The sequence below is a fragment of the Coregonus clupeaformis genome, chromosome 17 (genome assembly GCF_020615455.1).
Source record: "Coregonus clupeaformis isolate EN_2021a chromosome 17, ASM2061545v1, whole genome shotgun sequence".
Lineage (NCBI taxonomy): Eukaryota > Metazoa > Chordata > Actinopteri > Salmoniformes > Salmonidae > Coregonus > Coregonus clupeaformis.
The window spans coordinates 18,519,168-18,533,612 of NC_059208.1; the positions used below are offsets into that span (position 1 = coordinate 18,519,168).

At 45.1% G+C, this 14,445-nt stretch overlaps 1 protein-coding gene across 5 annotated transcripts in view; it reads right to left on the minus strand.

The window, feature by feature from the left end:
• The window catches only part of LOC121585925 (receptor-type tyrosine-protein phosphatase U), a 362,429-nt gene that overhangs the window by 57,238 nt on the left and 290,746 nt on the right, over positions 1-14,445 (minus strand). For 3 of the 5 annotated variants that reach the window (XM_041902265.2, XM_041902267.2, XM_041902264.2), the window contains 3 exons: positions 10,048-10,124; positions 5,007-5,043; positions 3,763-3,860 (listed from right to left, as the gene is read on the minus strand). In XM_041902265.2, coding sequence (XP_041758199.2) covers positions 3,763-3,860; positions 5,007-5,043; positions 10,048-10,124 — 212 coding nt within the window. Of the gene's footprint in view, positions 1-3,762; positions 3,861-5,006; positions 5,044-8,527; positions 8,546-10,047; positions 10,125-14,445 lie in introns of all 5 variants that reach the window. The other 2 variants (XM_041902266.2, XM_041902263.2) reach the window with 1 other exon arrangement.

Here is a 14,445-nt window from a genome sequence, read left to right on the forward strand (position 1 = left end):
AAGATGGCTCTCTTCGACCGTGTATTGATTATCGGGGGTTGAATGACATCACGGTCAAGAACAAGTATCCCCTGCCCTTGATGAGTTCTGCCTTCGACTCCTTACAGGGTGCTACGGTGTTCACCAAGCTAGACCTACGCAATGCGTATCACATGGTCCGGATCAGAGAGGGGGGACGAGTGGTTGACGGGTTTCAATACACCGATGGGTCACTTCGAGTATCAGGTGATGCCGTTTGGACTGACCAATGCTCCAGCGGTATTCCAGAGTATGGTGAACGACGTCCTGAGAGATATGATCGGTCTCTTTGTGTTTGTTTACCTGGATGACATTCTGATCTTCTCGAAGGAACCTTCCGACCACGTCCAGCATGTCCGGCAGGTTCTGCAGCGATTGTTGGAGAATCGCCTGTTCGTGAAGGCCGAGAAGTGCGAGTTTCACGCCCACACGACATCCTTTCTCGGGTACATCATCTCCAGGGGAGAGATTAGGATGGACCAGGAGAAGGTTAGAGCGGTTCTGGAATGGGCCCAGCCCGGTACGAGATTGCAGCTCCAGAGATTTTTGGGGTTTGCGAATTTCTACCGCAGATTCATCCGGGATTACAGCCGTGTGGCCGCTCCGTTAACTGCCTTGACTTCCAGTATCAGGACCTTCAAGTGGAATCCGGAGGCGGATCGAGCGTTTCTGGATTTGAAGAGGCGATTCACCAACGCACCGATTCTCTCTCAACCGGACACGGCCCGTCAGTTCGTCGTTGAAGTGGACGCGCGTCTGATGTGGGAGTTGGCGCCATCCTGTCGCAGCGATGCTCCACGGACAGTAAACTCCATCCCTGCGCCTACTACTCTCGTCGCCTTTCGCCTGCGGAGAGGAACTACGATGTGGGTAACCGGGAGCTTCTCGCGGTGAAACTTGCCTTGGAGGAGTGGCGCCACTGGTTGGAGGGGGCGGAGCAACCGTTTATTGTCTGGACTGACCACAAGAATCTTGCTTACGTGCAATCGGCTAGACGTCTCAACTCCCGTCAGGCCAGGTGGGCGTTGTTTTTCGGACGATTCAATTTTTCCCTGACGTTCCGACCTGGATCTAAGAACGGCAAGGCGGACGCCTTGTCCCGGATGTTCTCCAAGACGGAAGAGAGTGGGTCCAAGACCGAGACAATTCTCCCCCGGAACTGCGTCGTGGGAGCAGTTACGTGGAAGATTGAGGAGGAGGTGATGGCGGCCCTTCGGACGCAGCCCGGTCCCGGTAACGGTCCACCCGGTCGGTTGTTTGTGCCTGAGTCGGTTCGTCCTGCTGTCCTCAAATGGTCCCACGCCAGCAAGATGGCTTGTCACCCTGGCGTGGCTCGGACGATGGCGTTTCTTCGCAGACGTTTTTGGTGGCCTGCCATGGCCGAGGATACTCGGGGTTTTGTTGCTGCCTGCCCAGTGTGTGCGCAGAATAAGAGTACCAATCGGCCCAGCTCTGGACTACTTCACCCCCCTTCCTATTCCCCGGCGACCATGGTCGCATCTGGCCCTGGACTTTGTCACTGGGTTGCCCGCTTCTGAGGGGAACATGGTCGTTCTGACTATCGTGGACAGATTCAGCAAGTTCGCCCACTTTGTGCCTATTGCCAAGCTTCCCTCTGCCTCGGAGACGTCCGAGATCCTGGTTAGGGAGGTTTTCAGGGTCCACGGTTTGCCCAGTGATATCGTTTCCGACCGTGGCCCTCAGTTTACCTCTGCTGTCTGGAAGTCCTTCTGTTTGGCCATTGGAGCTACAGTCAGCCTCACATCTGGTTTTCACCCCCAATCTAATGGTCAGGCGGAGAGAGCCAACCAGAAGATGGAATCCACGCTACGCTGCCTTGTCTCCTCCAACCCCACCTCCTGGGTCTCTCAGTTGCCTTGGGTTGAGTATGCCCACAATACTCTCCCTACATCTGCCACTGGGATGTCTCCCTTCCAGTGCCTGTATGGCTACCAACCTCCCTTGTTCCCTTCTCAGGAGAAGGAGCTCTCAGTGCCCTCTGTTCAGGCCCATATTCGCCGTTGCCACCGGACCTGGCATCGGGCCAGAAAGGCACTCCTTAGAGTTTCGGACCGGTATCAGCTCCAGGCGAATCGTCGCCGGATCCCCGCTCCCACCTATACCATCGGAGATAGGGTCTGGTTGGCCACACGGGATCTTCCTTTACGGACTGAGTCTAGGAAGTTGTTACCGAAGTTCATTGGTCCGTTTGTGGTGGAGAAGGTGATCAATCCGGTTGCAGTTCGACTCAAACTACCGAGAACGCTCAGAGTCCATCCCACTTTTCATGTCTCCTGCCTCAAGCCTGTTCTCCTCAGTCCTCTGTTGCCTCCTCCGCCTCCTCCTCCTCCTCCTCGGATGATCGGAGGTGGTCCTGCCTACACGGTGCGACGCATCATGGATTCCAGACGGCGGGGCCGGGGTTTCCAGTATCTCGTGGACTGGGAGGGGTATGGTCCTGAAGAGAGGAGTTGGATTCCGCGGCGACAGATCCTAGATGCTGACCTCATTCGTGACTTCTACCGCCTCCATCCTGGCGCTCCGGGAGTCCGCCCGGTGGCGTTCGTCGGAGGGGGGGTACTGTAACGATCCCGGCAGTCTGAGTCGGTTCCTGTCTGTGTACTAGTTTTTCTGCTCGGGATCTCCAGTTTCCCGAGGGTTCTGGAACGCTCCCTGCCTGGTTGCCGGGCAACGTTGCTAGGCGGGAGCTCTCTTGATTTCCGCACCTGCATCCCATCAGCAATCTGCACACCTGGTCCTGATCATCACCCTTCTTAGGCTCTGGCCTAACATCCATTCCCTGCCGGATCGTTAGCCATGAACAGTATGTTTGTCCGTGTATCAGCCTTGGAACTTCTAGCGTTAGTTTTGTTGTTTTGCACCTTTTTGACTTGCTGTATACTTACCTCCGTTTTGTTCTATCTGCAGTCACTCACCCGGAACCTTCACCCAACCTCTGCCTGATGGTCGGCGGCTGCCGAGCCATTACTGGACCTACCACTGCACCCTCAACAACCCATCCACGCCACCCGCTCTGTTCCCTGGATTATTCAGCCTCACTCGTGGATCTATTAAATAAACACTCACCTTTGTTTCAATTTACCTTGTCCTGGTCTGCTTCTGGGTTCTGGCTTAGTAAACCGTGACATGGCCATAATAAATAGATATGCCGATAGTGGACAACCTTGTTTTACTCCTCTTGACAGTTTGTTACTTGTTGGTGAATGATGTTACCTACTGCTCAGCATGAAATACATTTAAGGAAAGAAGACACAGAACAATTATACTTAAATTCAGCTCCAAACAAAATCAACCAGTTCTTCCATAGATAGAGGAGGTAACTATAATAGTCTTTAATGATGGGGAACATAATATCTAGAACTGGGCCACCACTAATGTTTTCCATTAAGGATGGATGTACTGATATTGATATAAACAATGTGTCATCCTGACCACTGTGTCCTATGTTTATGACTTCAGAATAAAATTCTGGGACCCTTACTATAGCGTTTACATTCTGCTGGTGGTTCAATTACTCTAACAATTATGTCTGTCTGAGCAAATAGCAGGGACCTGAATACAGTACAGAGGAAATTAAATTGTGTCCCCCTTTGCACTTATGATTCTGCTGGTAATTGAAGAGCTCTATGAATGGATGGATGGCCGGATGGATGGAATCAATGGTGCCGGGGATAGGTGTGTGAGAGGTGTGTATGAGGAGAGAGGTGTGAGTGTGAGACTCACCCTGCCGACCTCAACCAGTTTAGTGATCATGACGATGCTGAAGCAGTTTTCCTGCCACACCATCCTCCAGAAGTCATACACTGTCTCCTGTTTGGGCCCTATGGGACAGAGGGAAAAACCATCACATCAACCATGTCAGTCAAAAACAGTTTGCTGTACATACAACTTATCAATATGACTAGGACCAGGATTGTTTCCTGACCACGTGACCTGATACTACTGTACTAAGTCACTTTTCTTGGACACAGGATCAAGGCACATGCAGCTATGAAGTACAGTACACCTAGGTTATAAGTACGGCCAAATAGTTTTTCCTGGTCAGGTCACATGCCCTACTGTAATTATAGTTGTGCTGTACAGTGCTTCATAGCAGATTTTTTATTGGTCTGTGCCAACGAACAGTGGCTCAGTATGAGAAGTTTGAGAAGTGACAGGTGAAACAAAAAACAGATGATAAGGCCCCCGAGGTTCAGGAGCCAGTTACATTGATCTGAGGAAGACACTTTAAGAATAGGAAGAACTCGTTTAAAACCAGGAGCACGCATGAGAAGCTCACAGAGAGATGCATTGTTCATTTCTCTCTCTCTCCCTCTCCCTCTCTCTACTCTGAGAGGAGTGTTTGTGAAAGATAAGCGGCAGATGAGACCTTGAGTGACTTTGTTCTGGAGGCCTCATGGGAACTGAAACTCCTGAGTAGCTAGACACATGCTAGGGGAGAGTTCAGTTGACGCTAGGGTGTGTAGCCATCAAATCTACACATCCAAACATGCACGCATGGAAAAACATGCATGCGCACAAAAAGGAAACAGATGTATACATGCGCATTCACGCACGCACGCACCCACAAACACACACACAGTCCGTGCACCCAAACTGCTGCTTAGTACGAGATCACAGGTGTGGATGATTGACAGAGGCAGATCTATATGCTCTTACAGACACACACTCTGTCTCCATGTATCACCCACCCCATGTCACGCAGGGTGAACAGCTATAATTAATGTGGGTTAATAATGTATTACTCATCATGATTAATTCAGTGGCATCAATCACACGGCTGCAGTGGGTTGGCGGGTGACACGTGCAGTCACCTTTTGATTGGATGGAGAGACATTTGAGGTCTGTCTATGTGTCACTGTTGCTAGGTCCTACATGGAAGTTCATTGGGTAGGTTCGTCAACCTCAATTTATCACACAAAAACACACACACAAGCACCCAACTCCAGACATGGCGGGATACTCACCCTGAGTGGCTATGAAGTGGTTGGATCGATGGTAGCCCTGAAAAGGAGAAGAGGGATGACATGCTGAGTAAGCCATCTGTGCCTCAGGCAGCGCTTTAGGGAGAATCTGCCTACAGTTTGGTGTGCATGCTAAATAACCCCTCCCAAAAGCACAGCTTACTAAAGAGTTCCATTGCATGTCAGGCTTTCCCTAAAAGTTGCCATCAACTTCTAAAAGCATGTGCAAATCCCCCCACACAGACGTCACAACACAAACATGGTTACGATATAACAGAATGGGACAACACAAAACTTTGTTTGGCATTGAGAGAGATGAGAGAGAGAGACTATAGTCCCAGCAGTTGTTTGAGTGATTCAGAACATCCACTTTACCCATCCAAATTATGTTTTTTAGAATACTACGCTACTTTTAAGTCCCATAGAAATAGGAATCGGATTTCATTATACAACACAATGCACAAAATAATATGTTCTCCTTGTATTGTTAGAGTTGGTTTACTGCTCCAAAATACTGCATTTAAAAAATTTTTATAGATGCAATGGGATGTAGAGGAAATTTTGCAGTCTTACAGCTAATTTCCTGCAATTCTACACATTTTGCAATAGGGTGGTGAGAAATGTTTGCAGTTTTTATAATGATATCTGAGTGAGACTGACTATCAAAATCAATGGGGGCCCCCGGGCCGGTAATTCAACCATGAAAACAAGTTTAGATAGCTGGCTGCTAAACAAACTTAGCAATGTACAACATTTTAGCTGACATGGGCTAATTGACTTACTATCAGTGAATGAGATAATGAGAAAAATTGCTGATGCACAACCAAATTTCGAAATTGCACTTTGTGTGTTCTACTATTCTAACTCGCAACAGTAAGTTGAGACCCCAACTTTTTGGGTGTGTGGAGGGGGGGGGGGATGCTCTAGATACTGTGTAGATACTGTGCTCAACCAAAAGAGGAAAAAGCATCCTTGAAACAAAGGGATCCACAAAAAATATGTGACTTCTTTCAGGAAACTAGGCATATGTCGTGCATCACTACTTCACAGGAGAGGCATTTGAAGGTAAACTTTTTGGGCAGAAATGCCTTCTGGAACATGTGAACTTTCATCTTTCATGTGCCTTAATAACAAATGTGTATGCCATCTGTAAATACGAATACAATTGTTAAATTACGAGCCTAGTTGGTTTGATTGGCTGAGATAATGGATGGGCTGGACATCCATGTATACGGGTAAGATAGTCTAGCTAGCTACATTTTCAGATATTACACGTTTCAAATTTTTTCACGAAGTCCTTTTCATTTCAAGTTAAAGCATACTGTTAGGTAGCTAACTAACTGGCTGGCTCGCTAGATAATGTTATGTGTATGATCTGTGTAGTAATATTATTCGTATCTCAGAGCCATTTACATTGCTCGTTATAGCCTAATGTTAGCTAGCTAACATTGAACCTGGTTGGTTAGCTATCTGCAGATTCATGCAGGGTAGTAACATTATGAGTTGGGATTATGGTTCATTGTTTAGCTAGCTAGCTACATGTCTAAACAAAAGACTCCACTATGCAAGTAACCATTTCAATAGAATGTTCATGATGTCACTGCAACAACTGTCGGTAGACGTAGCTGGTAAATTCGCTCTGGCTATCTACTCCAATTTCAGAGCACTCTTGTCTGAGTGTGCCAGAGCGCAGAATAACTGACAAATTTACGAACGCTCAACACCCGTTGAATATGACCGGTGTCAGTAAACGTCGTCAAAAAAGCATAATTAAATTGTTGCAGTCACCAACGCTCTGGATAACATAAAAACAGCCTAACCAGCTCTGCTAGGGTGAGTAAAATGGTCAGAGTGAGCTGTTCACTCATGTGTGTGGAATTAGCTAGCAAGCTAGCCAATATTAGCCAGTTAGCTTGGGAGCTTGACTGCTGTTGTTAGGTCAGAATGCTTGGATCAACCCTACTCCTTGGCCAGAGTGTCCAGTGTGCGCTCTGAACGCTCCGAGAGCAAAACACTCTGAATTTACAAACGGACAATCTGACAACGCTCTGAGTTTACGAACTCCCAGGGCGTACTCTGGCACTCCATATTGAATTTACGAATACACCCATAGTATAAACAAGCCTTTAGTCTTGAAATCTTTGGTTGTTTAGTACATGGCCTCACATGTGAATCCTTAAAGAGATGGGCGGGGCTATGGCTTAAGAGGGTGTGAACGATGTTGAATGGGTGTAGACAAAGAAGAGCTCTCCAGTAGGTTTACCAAAACATTCAAGGGGCATTTTCTCAAAAGTGAGGTTAAAAGTTGATCAACTTTCAAAGCAGAATTACTTTCCCATTGTTCCTCAACTGTAGTGTATGATATACCATCTAGCTCTGAGTCTCCACTTTTATCCAATGTAAAAAAACACAATTTCAAATTTTGCTACATAAGACCGAATCGAGACGGCCGGCCACATATATATTCAAAGCCAAAATGATTGCTCAGAAGAAGTTGTACAACTTGCGTGCAGAATGAGTCAACAGAAGACCATTTATATCAAAGAATGTTTGAAAATCTGCCAAAATACCTCCTTATGGTGTAAGTGTTTATGGGTGACGATGTCGTGAAGAGGCGGGGACCACCTCACTGTACAGTAGGCTATAAGAAGAAGTTTGTCGACAGAACATTACTCATTGTTACTTCCCCATAGAAAGACAACTGGCATCTGTTCTGTGTCACACTCAAAAAAAGTGTGAAAATTCGGGTATACCCAGTGAGACACAAAAGGGACAAGTGTGTAATGGAGATGAATGACTGTCACAGTGAAGGGATGCAGTGAGACCCACTACCCACGATTCGCTGTGGCCCTGGGCAGCACATTCAGCATGTCCACGGCATCCACGCACCTCCACCTCAACCGGTCATCGTGGCAACCGTAACCTCCTGAGTTCTGACCTCATGCAAGTACAAGTAATATAACGGCACAGGGACACTTGTCACATGCTGGAGATGACAGGGCATGCCAGTGGGTATGGTGACGATGACAATGACACAGCTCTATATGCTTACAGGTCACACATACAATGGGCCACAAGGCAGTCTCGTCTTCAGCAGATATGTGGTTATCTTTGATTCAGGTATGGTCGAGAAAAGGGTGCCTATTCACATTAACTCTTTCAACGCTTCCAATTTGTTCAATGTGGAACATTATTGCCAGAGTGCAATGGTGCTCTGGTTATTCTACTGCATGATGAGCTACTGACTCGAAGCTTGGCCATGGCTCAGGTGGACATAGAAAGAGACCAACATCTAAGATTCAATGGCAGATAAAAGGAAAAGAGATGGCAACCCCCAGAGTTTCTTCACTCTGCTGTAATCTGAACATTGTGACACCTTGGAGCAGCTTGCTTTGTGCCAACTCTGAACGCGGGCTCCCAAACACTAGACTGAAGAGTTTGAATTTTGAAAGAGGGATGTACTGCATGGGAAAGAGGGGAAAGAAAGGGATGGCAGACAGAAGAAAGAGCGGTGAAGTACTTACTTCCCTGTTAATCCGAATCTACAGGGTCCAAAGTCGAGTAGGTGGGGAAGGTAGTAGAAAAAGAAGAGAGAAGAGATAGAAGCTAGTTAATGAAAGAAGATTGAGAAATCTAAGGAGTTGAAGGTTGCAGACAGGTGGAGAACCTGTATGGAGAGGTGTGCTTGTTTACATACAGTATGTGTGTGTGAGATTGAGTGCGTGTTTTGTGTGCATGCGTGCATTTGTTCATGCATGCGCTGCCATGTGTGTGTATTGCTTTGGACTGTCTCCCTATTTAACAAAGTAGAGGCTCCCATATAGCATTCAGCAGGGTTCACTGTATGTACTACACCACATGACAAACACAGGCAGCTGCCAAGCATGCATATGCATACAGCACAATACTGTATACCCACACACCTACACACACACAGCCACACACACAGCCACGCAGCCAGGCGACGAGTAGCAAAGAGATCAAATCAAATGCTAAAGAGAAAAACAATCTGAGAGTTCGCACTTCTTCAACGTCTACTTTAACAAACAGAAAACACGTTTCAGAGAGAGGATCAACTTTTCCATTTAACCTCTGATGAAATAGTAATGGGCTTTCTACAAGTACTCCTCTTGGCAACGTATTCGTCATTCATCGCCAGGGCTAGCCTTGTCAGGGGCCAACTTGGCACTACAGCGGGTAGCGCCCAAGCATTGAGTGGCATGTCCCTAATGATGCCTGGCCTCCCTGTGCCCTGACACTATAATGGGCGCCCTCACAATGGCTGGAGTCAAAATAGGACGGCCCCATTTTAGCACCCTCTCAAGTGCCCTCTCTATGCTAATGAAGTCCCCTAAAAGCATTTCTCCTCCACATGTCCACTCTCTCTCTATCTCTCCCGGCTAAACGATGTAAAAGGAGTGTTCACCTTTCTGACGAGGCGTTTTAGACAAGTTTGTCTCTTATGATGGAATAATGTGTATTCATGAGTGTACAGTCCAACAAATTGATGATGCATGTTGCTCTACGGGTAACACATTCTAGTTGATGCAGATGGAAACAAAAAGTACAGTGAAGTGAAGGTGAGCAGCCAAAGAGATCATGTCTCAGAGCTGCTCCCCGTTCATCCAGGGGTTGAACAACATCAATCCAGTCTATTCAATTCAGAGGGATTTGGGGGATTTTACAAAGGGCTTTACCACCGGGACTTGGTATTATAATTTAATTTATTGTCTATTAATAGCGTTGGATAAGGGATTGTAGAGATAGTCACCAAACAGACATGGCATCTGGCTGAATGCCAAGAGGAAGGTTTGTGATTGGATAGGGTGGGGGTGGCGGGGGGTGATTGGCGGATGGGGGGTGGAGGCTGGTGTTTCCAGGAACAGGAATAACCTCTCACAGGTAAATCTGGGGCACCGGATTGCGTAGGGCGACACAAAATACTGTGAAATGTATTGTATAAGTAATGACTTGATGTGTTTCCCAGTATAACACTATCATTGGACAGGATTCAGAGCAGAAAGGAAGGTGAGGTGAGACTTACGTCTATGTAGTTGGCGTTGATGTAGTCAGAGTTGGAGTCTCCCAGGAGTGGGTGGAGCTTGACTCTGTGGCGGTCGTCTGGAATGGACACAATGGGAGAATCACATCTCAGCCATGTTTTCAATTACATTACAGTACATCCACACCACATACAACTCAATTAAATAACACATCCATACAATCTTTTTTTGACATTTTATTTAAAATAAGTTAAATATATATATATATATATATATATATACACACTACCGTTCAAAAGTTTGGGATCACTTGGAAATGTCCTTGTTTTCTAAAGAAAAGCAATTTTTTGTCCATAAAAAATTACATTAAATTGATCAGAAATAGTGTAGACATTGTTAATGTTGTAAATGGCTATTGTAGCTGGAAACGGCTGATTTTTAATGGAATATCTATATAGGCGTACAGAGGCCCATTATCAACAACCATCAGTCCTGTGTTCCAATGGCACGTTGTGTTTGCTAATCCAAGTTTATTATTTTTAAAGACTAATTGATCATTAGAAAACCCTTTTGCAATTATGTTAGCACAGCTGAAAACCGTTGTGCTGATTAAAGAATAAATAAAACTGACCTTCTTGAGACTAGTTGAGTATCTGGATCATCAGCAATTGTGGGTTAGATTACAGGATCAAAATTGCCAGAAACAAATAACTTTCTTCTGAAACTCGTCAGTCTATTCTTGTCGTGGGAGGCCCCTGTGCACAACTGAGCAAGAGGACAAATACAGCAGAGTGTCTAGTTTGAGAAACAGACACCTCACAGGTCCTCAACTGGCAGCTTCATTAGCTAGTACACGCAAAACACCAGTCTCAACGTCAACAATGAAGAGGTGACTCTGGGATGCTGGCCTAGGCAGAGTTGCAAAGGAAAAGTCCAGTGTCTGTGTTCTTTTGCCCATCTTAATCTTTTATTTTTATTGGCCAGTCTGAGATATGACTTTTTTGCAACTCTGCCTAGAAGGTCAGCATCCCGAAGTCGCCTCTTCACTATTGACGTTGAGACTGGTGTTTTGTGGGTATTATTTAATGAAGCTGCCAGTTGAGGACCTGTGAGGCGTCTGTTTCTCAAACTCTAATGTATTTGTCCTCTTGCTCAGTTGTGCACCGGGGTCTCCCACTCCTCCTTCTGGTTAGAGCCAGTTTGCGCTGTTCTGTGAAGGGAGTAGTACACAGCGTTGTATGAGATCTTCAGTTTCTTGGCAATTTCTCGCATGGAATAGCTTTCATTTCTCAGAACAAGAATAGACTGATGAGTTTCAGAAGAAAGTTATTTGTTTCTGGCCATTTTAATCCTGTAATCTAACCCACAATTGCTGATGATCCAGATACTCAACAAGTCTCAAGAAGGCCAATTTTATTGCTTCTTTAATCAGCACAACAGTTTTCAGCTGTGCTAACATAATTGCAAAATGGTTTTTCTAATGATCAATTAGCCTTTTAAAATGATAAACTTGGATTAGCAAACACAACGTGCCATTGGAACACAGGACTGATGGTTGCTGATAATGGGCCTATGTACGCCTATGTAGATATTCCATTAAAAATCTGCCGTTTCCAGCTACAATAGCCATTTACAACATTAACAATGTCTACACTGTATTTCTGATCAATTTGATGTTATTTTAATGGACAAAAAAATAGCTTTTCTTTTGAAAACAAGGACATTTCTAAGTGACCCCAAACTTTTGAACGGTAGTGTATATAAACACAACATGCAACAATTTCAAATACTTTTCTAAGTTACAGTTATATACATATAAGGAAATCAGTCAATTGAAATAAATAAATTAGGCCCTAATCTATGGATTTCACATGACTGGGAATACAGATAAGCATCTGTTGGTCCGAGATAACTTAAAAAATATGTAGGGCCGTGGATCAGAAAACCAGTCAGTATCTGGTGTGACTACCATTTGTCTCTTGCAATGCAACACATCTCCGTCGCATAGAGTTGACCAGGCTGTTGATTGTGGCCTGTGGAATGTTGTCCCCTCTTCAATGGCTGTACGAAGCTACTGGTTATTGGCAGAAACTGGAACACGCTGTCGTACATGTCAATCCAGAGCATCCCAAACATCCTCAATGGGTGACATGTCTGATGAGTATGCAGGCCATGGAAGAACTGGGACATTTTCAGCTTTCAGGAATTGTGTACACATCCTTGCGACATGGGGCTATACATTATCATGCTGAAACATGAAGTGATGGGGGCGGATGAATGGCAAGACAATGGGCCTCAGGATCTCGTCACGGTATCTCTGTGCATTCAAATTGCGATCGATAAAATGCAATTGTGTTTGTTTTCCGTAGTTTATGCATGCCATAACATAACCCCACCGCCACCATGGGGTACACGCTGTCTGCCATCTTCCCGGTACAGTTGAAACCAGGATTAATCCGTGAAGAGCACACTTCTCCAGCATGCAAGTGGCCCTCGAAAGTGAGCATTTGCCCACTGAAGTCGGTTACGACGCCGAACTGCAGTCAGGTCAAGACCCTGGTGAGGGCGACGAGTACGCAGATGAGCTTCCCTGAGACGGTTTCTGACAGTTTGTGCAGAAATTATTTGGTTGTGCAAACCCACCGTTTCATCAGCTGTCCGGGTGGCTGGTCTCAGGCAATCCCGCAAGTGAAGAAGTCGGATGTGGAGGTCCTGGGCTGGCATGGTTACACATGCTCTGCGGTTATGAGGCTGGTTGAACGTACTGCCAAATTATCTAAAACGACGTTGGAGGTGGCTAATAGTAGAGAAATTAACATTAAATTATCTGGCAACAGCTCTGGTGGACATTCCTGCAGTCAGCATGTCAATTGCACGCTCCCTCAAAACTTGATGTGTGGCATTGTGTTGTGTGACAAAACTACACATTTTAGAGTGGCCTTTTATTGTCCCCAGCAAATGGTGCACCTGTGTAATGATCATGCTGTTTAATCAGCTTCTTGATATGCCACACCTGTCAGGTAGATGGATTATCTTGGCCAAGGAGAAATGCTCACTAATAGGGATGTAAACAAATTTGTGCACAAAATTTGAGAGAAATATGCTTTTTGTGCATATGGATTTTTTTTTGCCATATTTTATTTCAGGTCATTTCAACATGGGACCAACACTAAGGAAATCAGTCAATTGAAATAAATTCATTAGGCCCTGATCTATGGATTTTACATGACTGGGAATACAGATATGCATCTCTTGATCACAGATAGGGCTGTTGCGATGACCATATTACCGCCACACTGGCAGTCATGAGTCATGACCGCAGTACAATTCCATGTGACTGTTGAGTCACGGTAATCTCATTTTATGCACTCTGGATATGCTTTGGTAGTACCCAACTTGCTAACTACCATCAGGTCCTAATGGCCTGGTACTCAGTGCTAACCACTCTGACATCAATGCAAATGCAATTGAAAATCACATCAATCACATCATCAAAACAGTAGGCCTATAGTACTTTTAAAACTCACCTCACTGTGATGATAAATTTGAAGAAAGAAGTTCTACAGCAGGTTGAAACAATGTAAAACATGGTTGTTGCGGATGTTGTTTCAAAGCCTAACACAACGAAATGGACAGCGCTTTCTAAGGTGATGATTAATTCAAAACAGCCATGGTCTAGCCTATACTCCAAAATTTAACACATTAGAGCAATTGCCTTTGAGGGTGGACTGTATTACTATGCATACTGGATGGCCAGGTTACCTTATGCTACGCTCCAAAATGTATATCCATGACTCTAGGAGAGAATGTATAGCCCTAGGCGATGCTGTTGATTAGCTGATTATGCAGTGTGGTTTACAGTTAGTGAATTTGTATTTGATTTTGAATAGCCTAGTAATAGGGAATGTTTTATATTTTCATAATTCATTGGGTGACATATTACCTTTAGCTATACAGAATATCTCACGTTTCCATAATCTCTTCTCTCTCCTTTATTCCTTTCTCGAGCACGCAGATGGTCTGTCAACTGTTTAGTGATATATGTTTTGTTGTGAAAACATGTTACTATCAATGTTCCCGAACAAATTTCACTTGGTTTCCCAAATTAAGCACTGGATAGCTGCAGGAACAGGGTTGGAGAGCCCATGGCATACAGAGTTTGGGCAGAATATCACCAGTCGGGTAGCGAGAGCAAACAGTGGTTGATGCGTGGAATAAAATAAGTGTTCTTATATTTATTTCTCAAAGCATATGCTCCACTATAAAACTGAAGTATACGTTTGGGAAAGCGCGGCCTCCATTCGTTATTCGAGTGCATGCATATGACATGTATTTTTTCCCCTGCCCCTATTCCTGCCCATTTGATAATGGGCCATTCTAAATCGAAACTAGTTTTACATATTAGTAAAGACAAAATTAAATTGAGAATATAGTCTGAT